The sequence below is a fragment of the Limulus polyphemus genome, unplaced genomic scaffold (genome assembly GCF_000517525.1).
Source record: "Limulus polyphemus unplaced genomic scaffold, Limulus_polyphemus-2.1.2 Scaffold2404, whole genome shotgun sequence".
Lineage (NCBI taxonomy): Eukaryota > Metazoa > Arthropoda > Merostomata > Xiphosura > Limulidae > Limulus > Limulus polyphemus.
In genome coordinates, this window is record NW_013668014.1 from 64471 (window position 1) to 79908 (window position 15438).

Genomic DNA, 15438 nt, shown 5'->3' on the forward strand with positions numbered 1-15438 from the left:
ATCAGACTTTTTGACCCCCTCCCCAGTGGCACAGCGGTATGTCTGCGGACTTACAACGCTAGAATCCGAGTTTCGATACCCGTGGTGGGCAGAGCACAGATAGCCCATTGTGTAGCTTTGTGCTTAATTACAAACAACAACAACATCAGACTTTTTTCCCTTGTGTGTGTAATAAATATATGAATACCAATGGGAAGGTATTTACACAGGCGAAAAACGAGTCAAAATATAAGAAAGATGGCAGAGATCACTTAACGTCTCAAAGGAAGTTTTATTTTGGAACACAGAGCTACACACAATCGAATGTCTTTGCTGTGACCATCGCGAGTATCGAAACCTGATAAGCTCGCAGACTTCTGTTGAGCTGTAGTACTTTAAGTAGTTACAAATTACATCACTAGGAGGCTAAGTTTGTATAGCGATCGTCTGGTATTCGACAGGTCTCCGAAGTGAGGAAATATATCTTTGAAAAAATACCAAAGAACCGCCGGAGGGAGCTTCGGAGAAAGAGTTCCATCAAACTGATCTACTTGTCACTATCTTTATACGTTAACGTATAATATAATACGTCTTTCTATACAAAGTAGCAAAGGAAGCAGGCTTTAACTCCTCATCTGTATCGTAAATTAGTTTTTTCTTTTTGAAGAAAACTTATCATACCGGTTTCACATCAGCTGCGACAGGATTTAGCCTTTTCTCATAAAAGTAACCTTTGTTACGTGATCTCGGTGCCTTTAACGTTTTGAACAATTTGTTTTTTAGTTTTGTAAAAGTTATAATTGAATTATACTTTATCATGTGGACCAGGCGTAGCATTGTGTTTAGTGTTTCCGGACTGTATAAATCAAAATATTAATGTTCGCGACCCGTTTGCCGAAACAAAACACTCCTCACTTTGGAATCGCGGGTATTCTATAAGAGTGACAGTCAAATCTCACTATCAGACAAGACGAGTCGCCCAAGAGCTGGCCGTAACTCGTGTGTTGTAATGTTTCTATTTCTACGTAGTTAAGACAAGTGAGAGGGCTTTTTTAAGTTTTGAAAGTATATTAAATCTAAGAATCTAAAGGGCATTCTTAAACACAACCTAAGGCATCGAAAACAGTAAGTAATATTACTTGCAACGTACATTTTCATCCACAAATTGTCAAGGTAAACTGTATTGATATTTACTTGTTTGGGATTCAAATTTTTGTTCGCTAAATTTGAGAACGATACATTCAAGCCCGGCTTCTAGTTGGAACTAACACTCGAAAAAGCTTTGGGCGTTCCCGAACTATGTATTCGAGTGTTCACGGTTTGCAGCCAGTTGCCACAAGATACGTTCTGCCTACTTTGGGCCCGTAGGTGCTTTATCAAAATGAGAAATTTCACTATTTGGTCAGACAACAGTAGCCCAAGAATTGGGGGTAGGTGCTTCGCTGCCTTCCTTCGAGTCTACCAGCTCAAAATTAGGCAGATAATGTTGATTAGCTCCTTCACAAACATTCGACAGCAGGTTTGACGTCATATCACAATAAAAATGCATTTGTGACTTTATACACTTAACCAAATATTTCAGTATTTATGTGGAATTAATTTTAATGACTTAACAAAAGTATTTTTTCTTCTGTGAATCCGAAACAAGGTATTAAATACTGAGAACATTGGAGAAATATCCAGTTAATATGATTTTACTATTCTTTGGTAAACCAGTGGAAACACTAAGAAAACTAACTCTGTGACTGATATGATATATATGCAAAGTAAAGAAATAATACAGTATGAAGGCCAGCATGCACGAGGAAATATTTTGATTCACAGGTTTCCTCGTATGGTGGCTGTTTCCGCGTTTCCATAAACAAGGGAACGTGTTCCGGAGCAGGTGGACAAACCGAGTTTCTGAAAAATGTTTTCCGCTACTACAGGAGTTTCCTTTATTATTCCTGTTGTTATTCCTTCAACTTTAATCCTGCTTCTATAATATGATAATTATTATCATTATGAGAATTAAGATTAGAAGCATTAATTACGGGGAACAATAATATAGGTCTCTGGAAGGAATGATTACAAATAGACCTCAAAATGTTATCGGCTTATATTTCTAATATAACATACACATACTACTGTCTATGTAATATAACAGCCTGAATGAACATTAGGCCTACAAGTGTAATTGTTTTTACGTTCAGTTTTAGGCCCGGCGTGGCCAGGTGGATAAGGAGCTCGACTCGCAATCTGCGGGTTCGAATCCCCGTCCCACCAAACATGCTCGCCCTTTCAGCCGTGGGGGCGTTATAATGTTACGATCAATCCCACTATTCGTTGGTAAAAGAGTAGCCCAAGAGTTGGCGGTGGGTGGTGATAATTAGCTGCCCTCTCTCTAGTCTTACACTGCTAAATTAGGGACGGCTAGCGCAGATAGCCCTCGTGTAGCTTTGCGCGAAATTCAAAAAACAAACTAACAAACGTTCAGTTTTCGGAATATCTGGCTGTAACCCTGGAGCAAACCTGGCTTCTATTGCAAGAAACATTTCGCATTTGGTCGATTTCGAAAGGTCAGCGACCCAGCGTGAGGTTGTCATATGACTTAAGAAAAAATGGAATGATCTGAAAGTTCAAATCCTACTACAGTTAATAATTTTATTGAAAAGCATCCAGACAGTGTTTCCTGACAATGTTTGAAGTAACATATTTAAGGAAACTTTTTTTTTCTTTCTAGAAACGGGGTTCCTTGTATATGCTGGCTTATAGGTATGAAGTGTTTGCACCAAGACGAAGTAGCTGTATTGATGAAAATATGATAAAGAATTCTTGTTGTAATTTGTGAACGGGAAAGGAAACTCAAATGTTCACTTCTGTTACAGTTGTAAATAATAATAATAATAATTTCCGGTCAGTGTACTTGAGTGAAATTAAAAATCAACCTGGCCATCAGTTTAGCTACTTAAGTATTATTTCCTTCCATTTCTGCTTATAAAGATTAGAATGCATTCTTTTTTCAGTTGCGTACGCGCACTGCTAACGATATTTTCAGCCGTAAGTTACGCCCGTTGTGATAAGTACTTTTAGTGTGCGTAAATGTTGAGATGACGTAAGGCTAACATTCCCCACCAGGTGCTATCTCATTAATAGTTATAGCTATAATAATGCGATCAAGTGAATGCACTGACTACTCTATGTAGGGTTTACGCAATCCTCTTAGGTTTAAGTTAATATGAAATCAAAACGAGTGAGTAACATATCCATATATGGAAAGTGACCCTGAGATTCCGGGCTCGTATTTTTCCACCACACATGCTGGCAAAATTTTGTTTTAATATATTGTCGTTACAAGTGTCCAGACAGACGTAGAAGGAGAATGCTAAAGTAATAAGATTATTACTTCCAGGTGGCGCTAGAGGAACATTTTAAACAACGTGAATAATTTTCATTGTTATTTTCATTGCTACTATCTTATATTTCTGCACTTTATTGTACAATAAATCGTATGCTATATTTATAATTTTAAAATAATAGCTTTGAGATAAAATAATATAGTTTTATGTACCAGAAGCATGGAACTTATTTGGGATTATCGACACCATTTAAGTTCTTATTAACGCGAAATTTCACATAACGTGTTTTTTATCATTTGCGCGAAATTAAAAACAAATAAACTGGCCGTCCAGGCTGGTGAAACAATTCCATGCGAATCCTGGAACTTTCAAATGCTGTACTATCATATTTATGTCATAACTTGGTATTACCACTTCAATAAAATATCGTACACTAGAAATTAAGATGTGTTACTGGTAACTTATTCTTGTTGATTATACTAAAAAAAACCATAAAAATGAGAAAATAATTATAATAGTTCCATAAAAATATTCATTTTAAATTTATTAAATGTAGTAGTATGTTATTATAAACTGCACAGAGCTAGCTGACCCACTATCATGAAGTCGTATTTAATTTTAACCACATTACCGCTGTTAATTTAGGTTACTAGTAGCTGTTAATAAATTTGATTTTAGTTCTGTTTGAAGTTGTATTAAATTTGTCAACCTTGATAAATAGACGGTTATGCCCTTCTGCTGCTAGAAGTAATAATTAAGTACGAGTCAGAACTTTAAAGTTTTACAGTGGTTCAGTTTAGTTTAAGCTATGGTATACATCATTAATATTCTAGAGACAGCTAGAAGTGTTTGTTTGTTGAATTTGGCACAAAGCTGGCTATATAGCCATCCCTAATTTAGAAGTGATAGGCTAGAGGGAAGGCAACTAGTTGACACTACCCACCTTCAACTCTTGGGCTGCTCTCCTACCAACAGAAAAGTTGAATTTACCATCACATTATAATGTCCCTGCGGCTTGCAAGGATGAATATGTTCAGTGGCAGGAATCGAACTTGTGGCCTGCAGATTGCAAGTTGAGTACCCTAATCACCAGGCCATGCCAGGCACTGCTAGAAGTGTCCTTCAGGATATTGTTTTAGTCATGTGCAGTTTGTATCAGTAAATGTAATAACAAAAAGGCTAATTTTTTTTATTTTGCATAACTAAAGTAAAACTCAGCAGACAGCGTAAGGTGAACTGAGACTGTACAAAGTTCATTTTACTAAATGCAAATGTAAGAATTTTATGCTTAAAACAAAATTAAATCTTCTCCTTCCCATAATTATTTCCATATTTTATTATTTGCCATATTTATGCTTATTATCTTTAAATCCAGTTTACGTAGTAAGTTCAACAACATTTTTATCAGTACTTTTGTTACCTATGCTCCATATTAAACCTGTGTAATTAGAGCCTTTTGTATTATTTTATCTTTTAACGATTATTTCTAGCCTAATTCCTTTGTAACACAGTCGTTAGTGCCCGATAAAGTGTGTCTGCTCAAAAGTCACACAAAATACTGTAAAAAGTTTAGATTTAGATGTGTCAATTTATTCTTTATTATCACTTATCCAAGAAGAGAATAAGTGGCCAGTGTATTTCGTAAACACAATTACACTTTTAAAATTACACAAGTAGAATGTTTTTAGTAAATTTCTTCTTATAAAACAGAAAAATACTATAACCATGATAACAGTGTGCTGTTTCAATGCAGTGTTTCTTTAGTATAATTTAGTAAACGTTGCACCAATGGTAAAGTTAAACACTTATACTCCATTTTCTTTACTGTTTTTAGAGGAACATTAATTAAGTTTGAGCAATCAAATTTATTTTTATTTTTTAGTTGTGATTTTTTTGATTAAACCTGTTTTTTTGGTCAAGTAAGAGTAAGTTCTTGAACTGGTGGCTCTACTTTGAAAACCAAAAGGGTATAGGGAAGTGTCAAAACTTGTTTAGAAATTGTGTACAGTGGAGAGTTTGTTTGTAATATGTTTTATAATCTTTGTTTTAAATTAATGATGATGTGGAGTACATGCTAATAATGACAGAATATTTTGCTCAAAAGTTGCATAATACCTCATTGTTAAATATGGTTTTTATAGTTGGATATTTACTGAACTTGGTTATTACAGCTTGACAAAGATGGCAATGGTTACCTTGACATGAGTGAACTAAAGAGAGCATTAGACATTGTTGGTTTCAAGATCCCCCAGTGGCAAGTTAGACAAATGATTGATGAACTGGACCGAAGGAATTTCAACAAAGAAAAGGGACAGTTAAGTTTTGAAGAATTTCAGAAGGTATGTATGTGTGTGTGTGTAGTGTTGTTCATAAATAATCTCATTATTGAAGCATATATATATGATGTAGAAGTCCTATATATGTCATTTTGCAGTGTAGGGTTTGATAATCTGGTATTGACAATCTAGGGTAAGTACTGTTATACAGCAGATTAAAAAAAGCTTCCTCCTGCAACCAGTTTTTCAGAGAAAACATATGTCTGCTTGTTTATTTTAAGATACACTATACCATAATAAACTTGATTTCATTTTAGTGTGTGATGTCCACCCCAGTAACTTAAGTGCAATAAGCCAGGTTTAGGATTGGTCCAAAAAAAATAGTTAAAGTGTGTTCAACTAAGAGTGTTGATGAAAAGAACCAGAACCAGATATGTTGCAAACATTATAACCTAGATTTATTTTAACTCTTTTGTTTTATATATAGCAACTTTTGCAAGGGCAACACTAGTTGATTATGTTATCTACAAAGAATGCTTACACATTAACTCACTATATTACTTTTGCCAAAGCACACTGTGTAAATTTGTTTTTACATTGTGATTTTAGATATGAATTTCTGCTGTTATAAGAATGATGGTTACGTGTCTGTCACTATGTCCACTAAATCTAAGTTAAGTCAAGTTTAACTTAATAAGAGCAGAAAAAAAACCTGTATGTTATACATCTGACAAATGCTTTGTACTGTAAACAAAGCTATTGAGTTTACAGTTGGGCATATCATTACAGAAGTAAAGTTAAACTAAGAGTATAATCAGAATATCTGAAGCCATACTGTTGAAAACAACAAAAGTAAAGGATAGAAAGCGTGACTAAAAACAATGGTAACTGATTATGTTCTAACTCTTATAATAATAATAATAATAATAATAAAAAAAACAAAAAAAAACAACTTAACAATAACTTACTCTTAGGTGAGGTAAAACTCTTACACAGAGAGTGAATGGTGACGTGCCAAAACACATTAAGTACTATGCATGGTAGTAGTTTGCTCCTAATTGAAGGCTAATTGTAAAAGACTCCTTTTGGCAGTGTAAAAAAAAATCTCTGTTAATTCTTAATGATTCCAAACTACATCACCACCTTGTAGCTGGTCAGAAGAGATTCACTTTCTACATTTTAACTAGAAAGAACAACATTGTTTTGTCATCATGTGCTATATGCCCAAGGATCACTGTAGATTAAAAAGTGAAGACTCATACTAAATGTAAAAAAGTATAACAATAAAATTTTGATTGATGATTTATTACAGAGTGCAAACAGATAAAAATCACTTATAAATGAACTCCTCTTTGCTTGTAAGAATGTCTGGAGGCCTGACATGACATGAGTCACTATTTCTTGGCCATTGTGGCATTTCATATAGGTGTTACTCCATACATGACCAGGCACCATGACCAGCCATGAACCAATGTCATTTGTGGATGTCTATCAGAGTTTTAGTTTATGATATTTTATTTCAATGTTTTATTTCTTTGGATTAGCCACTCATTCTTGTAGAAGTTATTCCAATAGGGAAAATTTGTGAAGTAAACATAAATTTATTATAGGAAACTTTGAAAGTCATGTTTTTTAAATTATATATCTATGGGAGAAGGAGTACTGTTGGGCTTAAATACTCTGAGAGCAAAATGCTTAGTTGTCTTTTCCATCATCCAGCGTTTCAATTATTTAATGGTTTGTATCATTTCTTTGTGAGAGACAGAAAAGTTAGCATTCATGGTACAGAAAGGTTTTGTTCACTAATTTAAACCATGGATGAATTATTCATGATATTTTGTACATTACAAATAGTTAAATATTTTCCGAGTTGCCCTTGTCATCATGAAAAAAGTAATTGGTTTGATGTTAGATATTGCTAACAAATATTTTGGGTAGGAGTAACATTTAACAGAGATTTAAAGGCAAAGATGCTACTTTCACACATTTAAAAGCTTTCTCTGGATGTAAATTGGGACAAGTTGTAAAAAGAAAGAAAGAGATACCAGTGGGAATGCGCTTTCACTTCCAGCATTCTTACAATCTCTGCTTATGTGGCACATACTTCTGGTCAGTAGGTGAACATCAGTCACTGACAATGTGACCTCGTGTCAAAAGCCTCTACCTGCCACTAGTGTGTAACATTAACACATAGATGTATGAAAACAGTAACCAAAACTGAAGTAATTGCCAAAACAGGCAAAGGAGCAAATGATCAGATCTCAAGTCATAGAATTAATACATCTAGGATAGGTAGTGTAAGTGAAGTGCATTAAAATGACCATGTTTTCTCTTAATAGGACTTGTGAAACATACATGTGACCCAGTGGCATAGTACGTTTGGAATGTCATTGAACTTATATTTTTCAAACCATAATAACATTTATGCTTCTAATTTTTTTTTTAATTTGTAGTGGACTTCATTGAATAGCTGAATGCATTATAGCAAAATATATTTATCTTCCTAACATTACTCAGATTTCCGCATATGTTATTCAAGTACTTCAAATATTACTAAGTATTCACACTAAAATTAGAAAAATGTTTTATCATAAGATCTATATGTATGTGTGATCTTAATTACAGTGGTTTTTTCACATATGTGTGTATATTCAAGGTTGTATATTTATTTTAGCTAAGGAAAATTTTTGAATTATTGAACTATAGATGAAATTATTTACTGTTGAATAAATTACATAGAAAAATTGAGTACTATGAAATAATTTTTTTTTTTTTGACACGCATGCACACACACAAAGTCATTAAATGTACATTGAATATTCTTTGTTTTCAGCTGTACACTGATCTCAAGTCAAAAGATGTTTCAAGCCAGTTCAAAACAGTTGTTTCTAAACGTGAAAATCTTCAGACACTTGGTGGTATGTCAGAGGCGTCAAGTGAAGGCACCACGCATTCAGTTCGGCACGAAGAACAAGTGGCTTTTTCCGATTGGATAAACAGGTTAGAAATTATTAAGAAATATATTTTCAGTTGAGTACTATTGAAGAAAAGTACTTATAGTCCGACATTGCCAAAGAAAAAGAGGGGGAGTAAATGGTATGATCAGTTTGTAATGATTCACAAGAAAGTAATGGTAATTGAAATAATAAACTGTTGAAAACATACTTATCATAATTTTAAGCATGACTGATGTACTAAGTGGAATTTATAAAGAGAACAGAAATTAAATCATACAATAAACATATCCCTTTGTAGATTGATTGATAACTTGAGAGACAGTCATAGATTGATTTGTTGGTTTACAATAAGCAAAGACAATAGATTTACCCTTGATTATTCATAAGTAGAAATATTAAGATTTATATTTTGGTATGTTCAACTTGGCAAAGGAAAACTTAAGATTTCCTATTCCCACGTTTCTGAATAAATGTAGTGTGTGAATATTGATAAGGATCTTAAAGTATAACTGGAAATGTATGATAAACAGCATGTAAATATTGGCTTTACCCATAAAATATCTGAGGTACATGTCAGTCTCATGATGTTTATTTGTGACAGATTTCTCAAAGCAGTTTTATGCTATATTATGTTTTTTAATTTGCAGCAATCTTGGTATGGATTCAGACCTACAGCATTTACTGCCCATTGACCTAGAAGGACGGATGTTGTATGAGAGGGTCAAAGATGGAATCTTGCTTTGGTAGGTCATTCGTTCTCTAAGATGTGTCTTTGTAATCAGACTGTAACATTGTCAAGTTTTCCAACTTAATAATTACCTTTTTGTATTTTTAAAACTGGAATGAAAAAAAAAGGAATGGAAACTATTTTATGAAGTACATGTAACATATCTTTATCTCATTAGAAACTATACCACAGAAGAGTCTGGTCTCATAATTTTGTTTTGATCAAGAATAGAATGCAATGTAAGAATGATGTTTGAGGATCTTCTAGAGGCTCTGCCTGTATATACTATCAAGTGCTTTCTTGAATTCCACAAACTTAAAACTGTTTTTACCAAACTTTGCACTGTTTGATGATGTTCTTTAGTGCAAAGATATGGTCAGTGCTTCCTCTTGAATCCTGCCTGTTATTTTCTCAGGAGACAATCAACTGCAGCAGAGAGCCACTTGATGTTAGTCTTGTAGAAGATCTTGCTGGGGATAGACTAGAAGGTGATGTTGTGTCAGTCTCTCAGATTGCCTTCTTGGGGATCTCCATTATTATACCGTGCTCCATTCTGATGGTATTTCTTCTTGGTTCTAGATTTTGATGAAGAGTGGTTGTAGCTATTTTTGGATCCACTTTGAACAGCTCTGCATTAAATTGATTGGGACTTGATACCTTTCCATTGTTGATTCTTCTGATGCCTTCCATTATCTTTATACTTCTTGGATTTTCTGTGTTGATGTTTAAACCTTCCTGGGCCTCTTGCACTTCTGCAGGTTCCCCTGGATCTTCCTTGTTGAGAATTCCCTGAAAGTGATCAGCCCATCTTCTTTTCTGATCTTTTTCAGATGTGAACAGATTGCCCTGCCTATCATGAATGGAGGACATAGCGGTGTGTTGATTTCTGACCTGTTTACATGCTGGTTTGTAGCATTGCACAATTCTTGGTATCCTTCTTTGACCCACTTTGACCTCTGTCATTCTGTTTTTCAGCTGTTCTCTTTCTCTGGGATGACATTCCATGTCTCTGTGCTCAGCAATTCCTTGTGCTTTCTTTACTTGTAGCCTAGGGAGATGCTGATCTTATGGTAGTCTTTAAAAGCTTTTCCTGCTCACAGTTGATGGAGGACATAGCTATAATGTTGTCTCCATTTTCCATTTTCTCCTTATCTTCCAGGGCTTTAAAATTATTCTTCCACTGCAGAGTAAAGCTCATGCTCACAGTTGGATCTTTCAGTTTTCACACATCTGTCTCTCTTCACGTGCCCATGTATTGTCCTGAGCTTCAGATTAACAGAGGTTACAACAAGGAGGTGTTCACCTCCCATGTCTCCATCTCTCTAAACTTGGCAGGGACCACATCCACTTGTCAATCTGATTCTTAACTCTTCTGTTCATGAGAGTCATATGATCTTGTGAATGTCTTTGTGGGAGAACAAAGTGCCTCTTATGTTAATACCTCAGAGGTTGACAAGTCTTTCAACATTGTCATTCATGGTGCTTCATCCATGGATGCCCGTTAAAACATAGCATAAAATTTAAGTACAACAAGGGACCTATTGGTTCATCTAGGTTGTCCCATCCATTTAAAAACAAAACAAACTCAAAGCCAGTCATTATCATTCAAATACTTACCAAGTATTAGTTTAAACTTCCTTAAATGTATTGCAACTCATTCCAAAGGCCAACAACCCTGTTAGAAAAATAAAACTGGTTTAGTAAAGATGACTCCTATCTTGCCAAAGTTTATATTTGTGTCCCCTAGTCTTACCATTCTCATCATTAAGTATGAAAAAAGAGACTACATCAACCCAACAATTTTTTTAACAATCTTAATGATTTCAGTCAGTTTCCCTCTATTTTTTTTTCTTTCTTTAGAGAAAACAATTTCAGAGATCAAACTTACATTACTGGTACTGTCTGATCATGCTTTTACATTTAGATCTCCCATGATGATGAGTAGATCATGGAAAGATGTAGATTCTATTTCTGTTTATAGCCTGTGATAGAAGGAGTCTTTTTTTTTAATTATTATTAGTTCATTGTCAGTGATTAAAGCATAACATTATCACAGTCATGTTGACAATTTTGCCATTGAACCTGCCCTTCAACATTCTTTCACTGATGGACTTTTATTCTAGAAGTGTCTTCTAGATCCTTTTCTTTAGAATGAGTGCAGTACTCTCATGGTTTATGATAGTTAGTGCATCAAGAATGTAACATGGTTTCCCTGGAATGAGTCTTCTGATACTTGTGTCCAGTCCTCCTTCACTCATTGATGCTAAGGATGTGAAGCTTGTATTCCTTCAGCTCTTTGGTAACCTGTGCTAGTTTACCAGTGGTGTGCGTTGTCCTGACTTTCCAGAAACCTATCTTGACCTTTGATTTGCCACTAAAGGCACCTGTAGTCACATTGTCAGCTTTCACTGCCACCAGTCATGTGAGCGACATGCTCTGAAGCCCTTGAACAGCTGGCTGTAGTCTTTACTTACTGCCATTTCTGTAATATTTCTACCTCCTGGAATGAGATTGTTAGCCTGATACCCAACCCCCAACCTAGAAGGCCAGGAGACTGGCTTCTACCCTTTGACCTACCTAGCTTCGATGACCCTACTAGCAGTATAAACTTCTACTGGCATAGCTTTATAGGTCATAGAGACACACAGATTACCCCACCTTGGTAAAGTCTCATTTAGGAGGAAATAATTTGTTAAATCCAATGGATAGAATTTATGATAAATATAAATATTATCAACATACCTAGACAAACTAAAGTGTGGAAAATAGGAAGTAGTGGAAATTTCGTCCTGTGTCTTGTAGATCAATCTTACAGAAAATGTGATGTAAAATAATACCATGTCAGTGGCCAATAATGGGGAAAAAAAATTTGTAATGTAGATAAAGAAAACCAATCAATAAACAGTGTAAGGAAGGAAATGAATGTCTCAAGCTTGCATAAGGGTTAGAAAAAGTGTGCTGTAGTAATTCCTTATCCTTTTAATAATTATATATTTAGTTTTTTTATTGCTAATCAGTCATTTATTCTATGAAAATGATAACTAAAATTGAACTTTTTTTTTAAAGATTAAATGTAAACTTTGTGAATGTTGTTTGGACCACTGTTATAGTTGTCAACTATGTGTGTTTATGTTTTGTCCATTTCAATTCATAATCTATATTTTTAAGTTTGCACAATGAAGTCAACTCAGATATATGTGTGCATTAAGGAAACATCAAAAACATACAAATTGGAGTGGCTTAAACATTTGTTCTGTACCTTTCACCTAATGAAAATACATGTTGCACAAGTTCAAAACAATAAAGAAATCAGAGAGATATTTTAGATGTCATTGTGACATAAATTAAGGTCTGAAAATCAGAATTTTGAAGTAATAGTTTTAGTGACCACTGGAGAACTTAGTCCAAGTGTGAATATAATTTTGTCAGAAAGTTACAATTTTTGGTACAGAATCAATGAATATATGAACATTTTATTTTATTTTTAGTAGTATATGAACATTTTATTACACATGTTTTGGCAACTATATGTAAAATGTTATATTTGAGCACAATTTCTCAAACCTAGATATTAAAGGAATTAATACTTTTTTTTTCCATTTAACTGAAATGTATTTGATTCTGCAGATGATATGCAATGAACTGATGGAAATTGTAGTCTGTGTGTTTGTTGTGAATTTTAGTGGTAAAGAATATTTTTAGAATTTGATATATGTATGTAACTAAATGTTGAGCAGTATTAAATGTAGGTATGTACTTTTTTTTCACCATTTTGACTTTTGTTGGATAAATGTACATATACATATAAAAGTTTAATTTTAAAAATGTAGATATATGTGTAGAATTCATCTTTAAATGGAATTCAGTGAAATGTCTTTTTGTTTGTAAAATGTGAAAACTGTAACTATTAGAAATGCATATTTTTAAGAACTTTAAAAATTACAGACATTGTTTAAATCAAATGTTTTTGAATGTTTTCCTGTTAATTTTATGTAATACTTAGTAAAGTAGACCAGCATATAAAGTACTAAAAACAGTTGTGTAGAATGATATTAATGTTTAAAAAAAATAGCATTTTTTGTATCTAGGCATTTTTTTTTTGTATGATACAAAATATATTTCTCATTTTGTGACTGGAGTGTATTTTATGTAGTATCCATTAGGTCATTTAACACTGTTAAGCTAATAAATACATGTGAACAAATTACAAAACTAGTCTTGAATCCAAAGAAATTGCATGTAATTTAGAATGCAATGTACTAAATTACCTTCAAGAAATTTCAAAATACTACCCCTTTCACAAAAGTTTAGAAATGGTTGTTGCATTTTATTTTGTTAGTGGTATTCTTTGTCATTATATAAGTGGTAACATTTTTTGCCAATTAAATGAGGAGCTGGATGTTCTTTACCTACAGTGACAGTTACAAATTTAGATTTAAAATTATTTAGTATAATATTTAAAGTATCAGAATGATATATTGGTTACAGATATGTTTTGGAGGTTATTCATCATATGATCAAGCAAACTATTGCTTCTATTTATTTAACAGGCTGGTTGTTGCTTTGTGGTTAGAGTGGTGGGATGTAGATTGGAAGGTCCAAGGTTATAATTCATGATATGCAACTGGACAGACTCCACACTTTTAGTTCTGGGTGTGTTTTATAAAAGTGACTGTCAGTCTTGATATTGATGCTGCTAACTTTTGCACTCCCTCAAGTCAGAATAAAGGTCACCTATACCTAAATCATAGGAGTCTCTAATTGTGCCACTTAGCCGATGTATTGAAAATACCAAATACCTCTTATTGTAAGCTTTTAGTGAAATTGTTAAATTCTTTTGTGATAATTTATTCAATATTGTGTTTGTTAAACATTGGGATTGGACTAAAGTATGATTCAACTTTTAGGATTTGTTTTCAGTTTAAAATTATCTAGACCTGCTTTTGTAATACAATGTATGAATAAGATCATAATCTTAGTAATTTATGAATTGTCTACTTTGTCAGTGTCATAGGTTATTTAAAATATGTTGTTGTTGTTCTAGTTAAAGAATTAACATTCTAGGTAATTAAGAAACATTGAACTACAAGCTTATTTGAAGTTGAGCCTAATAATTTGTAAAAGTATTTTTTAGAAAGAAAGTACGACAATTGGTGATTAACATTATCAAAGGCATGGCTTGGTTGTTAGGGCATTTGACTCGCAATCTGCGGGTTTGAATCCCTGTTGTCAAACATGCTCACCCTTTCAACTGTGGGGGCAGTATAATGTGACAGTCAATCCTGATATTTGTTGGAAAAAAAAGTAGCCCAACAGTTGGCAGTGTTGACTAGCTGCCTTCCCTCTAGTCTATCACTGCTAAATCAGGGATGGCTAGTGCAGATAGCTCTCTTTTAGTTTGCACAAAATTCAAAACAAACCTAACATTATCAAAGTGTTTGTGGATGCATTTAGAAAATTAAATAAGAGTCAAAATTTCTTGTATTATGAAAAAGAACACTTTTCATGGTTTTATAAAGACTTGATCTGAAGTACATATTCCTCAAAACTAGAAATAAATTTTGCAAGATTTCTAGCAATTAGTTTTTAAACCAAGAATTTTAGTTTTTGAAGAAAAAGTAACAAAATCCTTTTCGTTGAACAAATCTTTTTTCTGTGGATATTAATTTTTTGTATTTTCATTCTTGTTTGGGTTCTCTTATTGCAGTATGATTTGTGTTTATTGAGAAAAGGTTGAATCTTGTCCTTTTATTAAGTCTATTAGGGTTTTTGTATTGAATTTGTAAAAGTACCTTAAATATTTGTCTTTTATTCCTGTGATGATCTAGTTATTGTTTACTGAACTGTTGAATTCGTAACTTAAATCAGTCTTTTTTTTTTTTTTTCCTATTGTATTTTCTTTTCCTACAGCAAATGAAAGTTCCACACTTTAGTTTGGGTGTATTCATTCAGTTTCTTCAATCTTAGTTTGAATCTACTGAAAATTTTTAATGTTCTATGTTGGAAAAGCCAATACTTGTCACTTGTGAATAGTTTGGGAATACTAAGCATATATATACATACACACACGCGCACACACACACACACACACACACACACACACACACACACACACACACACACACACACACACACACACACACACACACACACACACACAC

The 15438-nt window shown here is 33.6% G+C and overlaps 1 protein-coding gene across 1 annotated transcript in view; it reads left to right on the top strand.

The window, feature by feature from the left end:
- The window catches only part of LOC106466868 (plastin-1-like), a 54602-nt gene that overhangs the window by 19672 nt on the left and 19492 nt on the right, over window positions 1-15438 (top strand). Inside the window, exons 2-4 of the mRNA XM_013927170.2 lie at window positions 5489-5656; window positions 8427-8593; window positions 9198-9293. Of these exons, the coding sequence (XP_013782624.2) occupies window positions 5489-5656; window positions 8427-8593; window positions 9198-9293 (431 nt within the window). The remainder of the gene's footprint in view (window positions 1-5488; window positions 5657-8426; window positions 8594-9197; window positions 9294-15438) is intronic.